Source organism: Urocampus carinirostris, chromosome 14 (genome assembly GCF_059441175.1).
Source record: "Urocampus carinirostris isolate Australia breed hairy pipefish chromosome 14, RoL_Ucar_1.0, whole genome shotgun sequence".
NCBI classification, from domain to species: domain Eukaryota; kingdom Metazoa; phylum Chordata; class Actinopteri; order Syngnathiformes; family Syngnathidae; genus Urocampus; species Urocampus carinirostris.
The window spans coordinates 24,900,003-24,911,286 of NC_142362.1; the positions used below are offsets into that span (position 1 = coordinate 24,900,003).

General features: G+C 36.6%; 1 protein-coding gene across 1 annotated transcript; it reads right to left on the bottom strand.

Moving 5' to 3' along the window:
• Positions 1-3,337: 3,337 nt before the first annotated feature.
• LOC148353037 (uncharacterized) lies at positions 3,338-6,721 on the bottom strand. Its single transcript, XM_088353326.1, has 7 exons — positions 6,543-6,721; positions 6,392-6,438; positions 6,225-6,305; positions 5,990-6,140; positions 5,797-5,904; positions 4,028-4,085; positions 3,338-3,949 (listed from the first exon to the last, which is right to left on the bottom strand). Exons 1-7 carry the CDS (start codon positions 6,609-6,611, stop codon positions 3,510-3,512), a joined length of 954 nt encoding a protein of 317 aa, XP_088209452.1. The 5' UTR covers positions 6,612-6,721; the 3' UTR covers positions 3,338-3,509.
• Between the last annotated feature and the right edge of the window lie 4,563 nt (positions 6,722-11,284).

Sequence of the window (11,284 nt, forward strand, 5' to 3'; positions counted from 1 at the left end):
CTTCCCAAAGCGCTTTACAATGTGCTCCACATTTCCCAATAGCGGCCTTGTATTGCAGCCATGTAAGACGCTAACCTGCTTATTGGGGGTATTAGGGGTTCAGTGTCTTACCCAAGGACACTTCGACATGTAACACGGACAAGCCAGGATTTCGAACTGGGATCCCTTAATCCCAGGACGAGCGCTCTACCTCCTGAGCTACTGCCGCCCTTAAGTCATCGTAATACTTGCTGTAAGTCTATGATTATAAAATCAAGAAAGCTTGGAAATTAATTACTTTTGCGTGCAATTAATACAAGTCTACAGAATTAGATAATCAATATTACAATATTATTAGTATTAAAGGGTTATGTAACCATGCCAAAATGAACTATACCAGCCGGTAACTGTTAAATAATCAAAGAATTACTAGAACTGGATCAGAGAGTTGATTTGTTGTAAAAAAAAAAAAAAAAAAAAAAAAAAAAAAAACTAGTAACAACAAAACTTAAATTATATATTTAGCTCTCAGAAAATGGAAAATCTTCCTCATGTCTGTAAATTAACCATTTACCAAAAGAATGCCACAAACAAGTTTCAGCACAAGTTTGTAATGGTTGGGTTCAGTTCCTGTTATGGGACTGTAACTACTCGAGTGATCTAAAGTATGAACTGCTCATCGCATGCCAGGGTGTGGCAAAGTGATGCTAAGTTGTAAGCCTTGTTTGCTATGAAAGGAATGCGGACTATCTGGCAATGAATTCGTTATTGTGTCTTATTATGCTCGGCTGAACCCTTAAAATCTTAATCTGAGAGGTAATACTGAACAATGTACAAGTTAGGACCCAAAAAAGCACAGTAGTAGGGATCTAGCTTCTAATTGGCTTGAAAATAGAACTCAGTGTGTTCATTTACACTGTATGGATGCCACAACACTCCATACTAGTTGAATTTGTGGGGTTGCCAATGGATTTCCAGACACATATTTCAGATTCTTGGCTAAAGAGAAGGGTGGGGTTGCATGACTGGTCAACACAATTTTTTTGGCCGACTGATACAGCAGTATTCTAGTGGTAAACAAATGTAATGTATTCAGTCCAGTCCAAGACCTATTAGGCTATTTTTTAACACTGACTGGCTGCTGCTGAAGTTTAACTCAGAATTTTCTGACGGAGGAGGTTCAGAAGTATTGGAGACTAAATGTGTCGACCTGACATAAACAGTTGGGACAAGTTTCTGACAAGCACTCGCCCAGTAAACTATCCACCCATCCATTATCTGCACGGCTCATCCAGTAGGATCGCAGGGGTGCTAGAGTCTATCCCAGCCAACTTCGGGCAGTGGGCAGGGGACACCCTTAACAGGTTGCAAGCCAGTTGTAGAAATGACATGTGGAACAAGGTGCTCCGGATATATATGAGACTAACTTTGTGGTCTGAATGCAAAATGTTAGGTTTGGTGTAAGAGTAACACTGCACATCACCTTGAAAACACTCTACTGTCAAACATCGTGGTGGCAGCATCATGATCCGAGGTAGCTTTTCTTCATCAGGAACTGGAAAGATCGTTTGAGTTGATGGAAAGATGGATGCAGCCAATTAAGGGGCAATTCATGCCGAAAATCTTTAAAGGCCTCCAAGAGACCTGAGAATTGATCGCAGGTTCACCATCCAACAGGACACAACCCGAAACATAAAGCAAAATCATCAATGGAAGGGCTAAAGATTAAAAATATAAAGGTGTTAGAATGGCCAAGCCAAAACCCAGACCTCAACACTGTAGAGCTTTTGTAGAAAGATCTGGATACTTTTGCATGGTATTGTATTTACTTACCTGTACCGCAATTGGGCCTGCAGAAATAACTTTGAGTCCAACAGAAAAATTCAACCTTTCAAAAAAACCAACACACAAAAACGTTTTTCATGTTTTTGCATGGAAAAAGTATTGGCTTTTTGCAAAAGGACGATGACAGTTCTGGGTAATAGAGATACCCGTTTTAAATTGTAAATATTGTCTCATGTTTTTAGTTGTATTTTTTATTTTTTTATATATTTTTTTGCTGTTTCAAATATTACACGTGTGTTTAGTTTTCAACGCGTTCGACCTTATGTCGCCAGGCAGGACCCAAATTCCGGTAACGTTGACCCTGCAAGAACATCCCCCCAAGGGACCTGTATTCCACCTGCTTCCACGACTTAAGTGGCAACCTGCAAGAGGATGAGGACCTGACCTCATGCAAACATGTCGCCTCTGTATGGGCATTCAAAGATTCCGCAGAGTAAATGTAGTACTTACTGTGAAGACTAAAAGAAGGAACAAGGTGCCAACTTCAAATGGGTATCCCATTCTGCACACATATAAAGACACAAACAAATGCCCAAAGAGGGCGCCAGAGCAATGCTTTACTCTTGAGCGCACACACAGGGAAAAAAAAAACTCGAGTCTATCGGTGGGTGACATAATAGTGGTCAAAAGATAGATGAGTGAATCAATGAATAAATTGTCTTTAGTGGTATTATACAATAGAATAAGAAAATTGGAGGGCTTCTCAATTCAAGGCAAGTAAAACAAATTGAAAAGATAAAAAATGTGCAACAGGATATAAAAAAGTTGAAAAAATATGTTTTTCTTTTTTGTTGCTGCCAGATGTTATTGCACGAAACTGAAAATCTATACTTTGTGACTTATTTTGAGTTTTTTTTTTTTGTTGCTGCTAAATATTATTGCACTATTCATTTTTTATTCACAAACATTGTACAAATATTACTTTGACCTGTCTCTAAACACTGTTGGTTGGATCCCTTAACCACTAGGGTGAAAGGGGCACCATTTCTGGTGGTGTGTCTTGGGCAAGTACAGCCTGGTGGCGCATATTCCCATACCTGTCAACCTCCACGGCTCCATGCCCGTACAAACTGTCGTATTTTCCAGTACAAAATAAAAAATAATCGTACACCATATATATATATTTTTTTTTTCCGGAATGATGCATGATGGGAAATCCGCGGGCGGCAGACGCATGCAATTGACAAATTTGCGTTTTTCCGTACAGATTTCCTTGTACGTCGAACTTGTCTTAAAATGCATAAAAAACGTACTTTGTACGGCAAAACCGTACAGGTTGACAGGTATGTATTTCACTCCAGGCCAACTTATGTTTCCACCTGGTCTCGAACCAGGGACCTTTTTGTGTACATTGTACATATGTTTTAGGCCTTATATGCTGAAAGTCTTCTATTTTTTTTTCTCTTTACATTTGCCTTGTCTTATCTTCTTCCATGCAATGTTTTAGTGGTTTCAATGACAATAATTTCATTATGATATAATAGTAAAACGTTTTTATTAATAAAATTTACAGTTGGCTAAAGACATTTCATAAAATGCATTTTTTTCACATTCATATATGTACCAATAAAAACAAGTAAAAATGCATAAGAGTGTTGTTCAAAAATAATTTACGTTTTTTTTCTTTTTCTTATTTTTCAAGAAGAAAGAAAGAAAAATATTTACAAATATTATTATACTGTACATTAAAAGGAGAAAAAAAAGTCATTTGAATACTGGCTGGAGGTGAGCGAGGATGAGGAAGCCTCCAGAGCTTCCAAGTCCTCAAAGAGTTTGGAGGTCAGGTCATCGTTTTCAAGGTCCCAGGAGGGGGAAAATGAAGGATAGGGCACCTCCGAAATCTGGAATTCATTGGAAAAGGGGCTTGAGTGCTTGCTCTCTTCGAGGTTTTCTCCCACGATGAGGCTGAGAGCAGAGGTCAACAGGTTGTTATCAAGGCTCCAGGTGGAGGATACTTTGGGATGGGATCCCTCCAAAGTTTGAAGTTCATTGAAAACAGTTCTGGACTCTTCGCAAAGTTCGGTGCTTTGGTCCAAGGTGACTGCGGCGATCAAGTCCGCCTCTGCTTCTTGTTGGGCCCTTGTACCTGGCATGAGGTTTTGCTTTGTGGCCTCAGGCTCAAATGCTGGAAACACAAAATACACTTGTAAGATTTGCAAACAATAAAAGCATTTCTATACTAAAAACACTTATCAAAACCTACAATTCAGATTGGGAACCTTAGCGGATTTCCTTGACCACGCCCTCTTCTTCTTTGTGCCCTGCACAGAACACAACAAAGAATGTAACATTGAAAAGCCATTGCGCCACGTGAAAAGGTATTCATTTATGCAACATGTTAGATCACGGTGTCAAATTCATTTTCACAGAGGGCCACATAAGCGTAATGGCTGCCCTCAAAGGGCCTGATGTCACTCATAAACGTAACTAAATGTCATTGATTGGTAAATCAGGTACATAACTACCGGTGCTCCTTTTTGTAAAATAACTGTATTTTATGACTTGTTCAAGTCACAAACATTGAAAAGGCATAGCATCACGTATATGTCAAAATGTATAAAGCTACATATTTTCATATATATAAATAAAACAAAAAGTAGAATAAATAAAAACTTTGAAAATAAAAAAGTTAAGAAACAAATAATAAATATATCAGCTAGCTATACTGTACTTTTGTAGTAAATGTAATTTATTTGTCTTCAAATTTTACTTTTGTGGGGTAACATTCAGTATTTATTGTTTGGATTTTCAAAACCCTGTAAAGAAAATAAATTGAATAGGTTTAGGCTCTGGGGCTGGATCCAGACTAGAATGTCCACTTTAAATTTGGTCACTCAATCTACATTAGTAACCTCCATCCATCCATTATAAGAGGTGAATGTCACGACTTAAGAAACCCAACAGCACCACATTATCAGCAAAAAGCAAAGATGCAATGCTGAGGCTTCTAAACCGGAACCCTTCCCTGCCACAGCTGCGCTTAGAAATTCTGTCCAATTTATGAAGAGAATCGAGGACAAAAGGCAGCCTTGCAGAGTCCAACTTCCACTGGAAACAAATGCGACTCAATGCTGGCAAACCAGACCAAAATCTGGCACTGATCATACAGGGACCGCAGGGATAGGACTGTGCGGTACCCCAAACACTGGAACCACCCACCACAGGGCTCCTCGAGGAACACGGTTGAATGCTTTCTCCAATTCCCCAAAACACATGTAGACCGGATAGCCAAACTCCCATGTACCCTGGAGGACCCTGCAGAGTGTGTAGAACTGGCCCACTGTTCCACAACCCGGAAGAAAACCACACTGCTCCTCTTGAATCTGAGATTTGACTTCCTGACAGACCCTCCTCTCCAGAAGCCTTGAAATGAACTCACCAGGGAGGCTGAGAAGTATGTTTCGCCACTGGTACCCTACCCTACCCTATTATATAATCATGGATGACAAGGGATCTTTTCAAAACAAAACCTATGTATTCACGAACGATGAAGAAAAATATTTTCATGTTTAGCATTGAATGTGTTAACTGGTTTATTGTAAAAGTTAAGTGAATGCAGTTTTACACCTGAACCAACTTACCATGCCATACAAACTCAAAACTGCCCTCTAGTGGTCGTAGAGTTTGCATTTATTTAAAAATCATAACCATGGATAGAAATGACCTAGAGGCACTCTTTTTTTGACATGCTCAAAAAATGATGGCGTGTCGGATTAAATAGGCCAAATCCTGCCTGTGGTCCATATGTTTCACTTTAAAGCTTCAGCTTCAGCCTACCCCCTTTGGACACATTTGTATGTCTTATATTATTGTATTGTAGGCAGATTTTAGAGTTTTTGTGTCCTTTTGTTAATTTCTGAATGATTGATGCTGTTTTTTTGTGCAGTGCCTAAATACAAAGCCATGAACATATGATATTCCACTTAAAAAACATAACATTTGTTTAAACTCCATTGAATCCATTTAACTCACATAGTTTTCTCTGCACGACCACCCTGGGTGCAGATCGCGGTGTTGTTTATCGAGTCGCTCGGATTCGGCGAAATACACGGCTTTCTGTTCTGCCGTTAAAGATTTCCACTGTAAACAAATTCGAATGGGATTCATTTTGATGATATTATACATACAAACATCGTGAATATTAGGCTTGTCAAAAAACACTCACCATCTCACCAAGACGCTTGTTCACAGTGGCGCTGTCAGCTTTTGTCATTTGAGCCTTAATTATTGGTCTCTGCTCCATCATAAAAACCATGAAGGCATTGGGGGGCTTTTTTATATAAGAATTTTTTTCCGGCTTGGTTTTTGACTTTTTTCTTTTGGGGGAAAAAAAAGCAAAAATATGTCAACTTTGTGGAAGAATTCAACAACCTGAAGGGACATTGATTTACTGTACTTACTGGTATGATCTCTTTTTTGCCTGAGCCACACTTGCAGGTAGCAGGTTGGTGCAAGACGCAAAATTGTAAAACCTCTCCTGTCTGTTTCCACAAAAATATTAGGACACGAACACAAAGCAATGCAAATAGCGTGCATATATATGTGTGTGCGTATGTGTGTTACTTACGTCAGTTGGAATGGAACCATAATGAAATTTGATGCACCGCTGTGAACCTGCAAGCAAAGAAAAGGTCAAAATTTATTAATTCGATCGGCCAATTAAATCGCAACTGCTCGAGATGCATTAATGTTATTACAATTTTAGAAATGTTCCTTACGTTGTTTTTGACGGTGAGCATCATGCCGAAATCAGCGTTGGTGAGTCCGATTAATTCGTTAATTCTCATCCTCACTGACACCCGATTTTATTTGCACTTTATTGTAGATGGGCGTCCCAAAAAATCGGGGTCACCTTTGTAACGCCATGGGTGCAAAAGGTGTTTTCCACGCCCACGTGAAATCCTCCAATTACAGGCCAAAACACGGGGTCATCTTTATATCGCCTTTGCTGTGTGACGTCACGGGTCGTAACCTCCATGAACTTGACCGTTACTGGCGAACAACATGTAAAGTCATGTTTATTTGTATCGCCCTTAATCACGAAGTCTCAACGGTCTGTCATTTTATAGTGACCATCTTCTGATATGAAACCTTCATGAGTGCAAGAAAAATGTAAAAAAAAAATATTGAACATTCGCATATACATTACCATACAAATATCTTACCACAGTATTGCTAAACGGTACATTCAAACTGTACAACAAACCAAACACCAATAAAGAAGAAGATAAAAAAACAAAACAGTAAAAAAAACATGCTAGGGGGGAATAGAAGGTTACATAAAAATGCAAACATGTTTGCAAATATCGGAAAGCTTTATGGATATCATGTAATGTATCACTTCACATTGGAAGGCAATGAAAGAAATGTTTCCACTTGTGAATTTTCAATTGTGATAGTCAAATTTCACTATCATGATGGTTATTAGCTTCCTGTCCCAAAATCTTGACGAATGCATCAGGTTCAGGGGTGTCATCAATTCGGCCTGGGGGCCAGATTAGGCACGCCCTAGGGTTTTATTTCGTCCCATTGAAACAATGCTCGGAGAAGTGCAAGAGAAAAACGGGCTGCAGTTTTAAATACGTGCTCGAGCTGTCGCTAATGCCAGGTGCCACTCATAAAGACACAACAGCTGTATTTCATTTTCTCCTTCTCTCATTCTTTTTCTCTCTTTCTCTTGCTTTTTCATCTCTTTAACTTTCTCATTTTTCTGTGTTTCTCTTTGTCTCTCGCACTGTCTTTCTTTTTCTCTCTTTTTTGTCTTTCTCCCTGCCTCTCTTATTACTTTCTCTCTGTTTTTACTCTTTCAGTCTTCTAACTGAACCAGGTGGCATATTCAAGGTAGTTACATTATTTGTAAAACATCGAGGACAAAGGTCTCAAACTGGCAGCCCGTTGACCCTTTGTGGCCCTCAGGAGGATAGTTTGAGGCGCAAGCCTTGATAAGAAAGTTAAAGGGACAGTGTGTTTTATATGACCACAAGATTTTGTAGTATTGTGTCGCGCAACCATAAATGGGTGCAAAAATCACAAGTGAGAATGAAAATTACGAAGTGACCACAAAGCACCATTTCATAGTTATTTTTTTACCCATCCGTTTGACTATTTTTTTGGGGGTACCCGTAGCAGCAAGATGGCAGACAATTATGTCAAATCCTTCTGTGAGGCTCATATTATGTTAAATACGTATAAATTGTTGGAACTATGAGTACTTATAAATTCACACCTATATTATAGTTCATTTATTTTTGTTAATTATTGAATTAAATAATATTTTTATTCCACGAATTACTACTAGGAGACACTGAATTATGCACACTGTCCCTTTGAGTACAGCCCTAGTATATTACTGATTTATTTAATACTGATGAATTCATGTATTCTTTTTTTTTTTTTCTTTATTTTTGTATCTTATTTTTGTCTAGTTGTAAAAACAATGGGATTTTTTTATCCCAAGTTCTCTTGTGGAAAACCTGTTTTGGCCCAGCCTCACCCAGGCCACAACCCCAGCAGTCCGTGGGTAAATTGGGTTTAAGATCCCTTATCTAGGACAAAGAACCTGTCTCTTCCACGTACTTATGTAACTAGCTTAATTATGACTGGTTCTTCTTTTTTTAATTTCAATTAGCGCTTGAAGATAAATAAACGTATTATTTTTATGAATAAACAATTTCACATAATGTACACATGAAGCCTGGAGTAACACATCCCAGTCAACCTATCTGTTTTTTTTTTTACTCGTTATTTTGTTAGACCAATCTTGTTTTGCTCATTTTAGCTCTAATCTGGATTGTCACAGTCACTGGTAGCAGACGACAATGTCATTTTAGATTGCTAATATTGTCACGGTATTCTACATAGTCCATCTTGCTGTGAGTAAATAGGTGCTTTGTGTTTTGTCAGGTTTGCAATTGGGGAATTGCAATTAGTATTAAGGGGATAAGTATGTATTTAAAACATGAAACCAACCAAAATGCGGAAATGACTCCAATTAGGACCAAGGTACAATACTCAGAAAAAAAAATCCAAGCACCTCTTTCATGTTTTATTTTTTTTTGCCTAATATTTCTCTTATAATTTGTGGCTACTGTGGCTGAGGAGCAGATATATGTAACTTATTTTAGCCAGTAATTGTGCTGTGATTTGGGATATTATTATATTTTCACCTTATTTCACATATTATTTTATTCTAGATAAATGACAAAGTTAATTCTTAAAATAAGCAGAAATTATCTGCCCACCTAACTGGGTTTTTATTATAAAATAGAAAATATTTAACAGGTTTACAATTAGAGAATTACAATTATTATTAAGGGGATAAATATGTATTTAAAACATGAAACCCACCAAAATGCGGAAATGACTCCAATTAAGACCAAGGCACAATACTTAGAAAAATAGTTCCAAGCACCTCTTTCATCTTTCTTTTTTTTTTTGCCTAATGTTTCTCTTATATTTTGTGGCCACTGTGGCTGAGGAGCAGATATATGTAACTTATTTTAGCCAGTAATTGTTCTGTAATTTGGGATATTATTATATTTTTACCTTATTTCACAATATTATGTTATTCTAGAAAAATCACAAAGTTAATTCCTAAAATAAGCAGAAATTATCTGGCCACCTAACTGGGTTTTTGTTGTAAAATAGAAAATAATTTACAGGTTTACAATTAGAGAATTGCAATTATTATTAAGGGGATAATGAAGTATTCTAAACATGAAACCCACCAAAATGTGGAAATGACTCCAATTAAGACCAAGGCACAATGCTTAAAAAAAATTACAAGCACCTCTTTAATGTTTTTTTTTTTACCTAATGGTTTTCTTATAATTGGTGGCCACTGTGGCTGAGGAGCAGACATATGTAATTTATTTTAGCCAGTAAGTGTGCTGTAATTTGGGATATTATTATAACTTTACCTTATTTCACAATATTTTTTGATATAGAAAAATAACAAGGTTAATTTTTAAAATAAGCAGAAATTATCTGCCCATCTAACTGTTTTTTGTCGTAAAATAGTAAAATAATTTACAAGTTTACAATTGGAGAATTGCAATTATTATCAATGGGATAAATATGTATTTTAAACATGAAACCCACCAAAATGTGGAAATGACTCCAATTAAGACCAAGGCACAATACTTAGAAAAAAAATTCCAAGCACCTCTTTCATGTTTTTTTTTTTTGCCTAAGGGTTTTCTTATAATTGGTGGCCACTGTGGCTGAGGAGCAGATATATGTAATTTATTTTAGCCAGTAAGTGTGCTGTAATTTGGGATATTATTATATCTTTACCTTATTTCACAATATTTTTTGATATAGAAAAATAACAAGGTTAATTCTTAAAATAAGCAGAAATTATCTGCCCACCTAACTGTTTTTTTGTCGTAAAATAGTAAAATAATTTACAAGTTTACAATTGGAGAATTGCAATTATTATTGATGGGATCAATATGTATTTTAAACATGAAACCCACTCAAATGTGGAAATGACTCCAATTAAGACCAAGGCACAATACTTAGAAAAAAAATTCCATGCACCTCTTTCATCTTTTTTTTTTTTTGCCTAATGTTTCTCTTATAATTTGTGGCCACTGTGGCTGAGGAGCAGATATATGTAACTTATTTTAGCCAGTAATTGTGCTGTAATTTGGGATATTATTATATTTTCACCTTATTTCACATATTATTTTATTCTAGATAAATGACAAGGTTAATTCTTAAAATAAGCAGAAATTATCTGCCCACCTAACTGGGTTTTTGTTGTAAAATAGAAAATAATTTACAGGTTTACAATTATAGAATTGCAATTATTATTAAGGGGATAATTAAGTATTCTAAACATGAAACCCACCAAAATGTGGAAATGACTCCAATTAAGACCAAGGCACAATACTTAGAAAAAAAATTCCATGCACCTCTTTCATCTTATTTTTTTTTTTTTCCTAATGTTTCTCTTATAATTTGTGGCTACTGTGGCTAAGGAGCAGATATATGTAACTTATTTTAGCCAGTAATTGTGCTGTAATTTGGGATATTATTATATTTTTACATTATTTCACAATTTTTTTAGTTATAGAAAAATAACAAAGGTAATTCTAAAAATAAGCAGAAATTATCTGCTCATCTAACTTTTTTATATTGTAAAATAAGAAAGTGATTTACAGGTTTACAATTGGAGAATTGCAATTATTATTAAGGGGATAAATGTGCATTTTAAACATGAAACCCATCAAAATGTGGAAATGACTCCAATTAAGACTAGGCTAAGCTCCGCCCATTGTATACATCGCAATGTTTACAAACAAATGAGAGGGTCTATACACGGGCAAGATACATATTTTTTCGTCTTGTGCACTTGTTTAGGGTGGTGATTTCCCTGGGGAAGACACATTAAGCAACTCACTGGGGCGAACATTACATCACTTTACAGCACTCTCCCAACTGCCCATTCCTCCTC

Excerpts from the sequence above, each read along its gene's own strand:
- LOC148353037 (XM_088353326.1), bottom strand. The coding sequence starts at position 6,611 with ATGAGAATTAACGAATTAATCGGACTCACCAACGCTGATTTCGGCATG. Across the intron at positions 6,141-6,224 it reads GCAAAAAAGAGATCATACCA|AAAAAAGTCAAAAACCAAGC; the intron begins GTAAGTACAGTA and ends TTCCCCCAAAAG. Across the intron at positions 4,086-5,796 it reads GGTCGTGCAGAGAAAACTAT|GGCACAAAGAAGAAGAGGGC; the intron begins GTGAGTTAAATG and ends TGTTCTGTGCAG.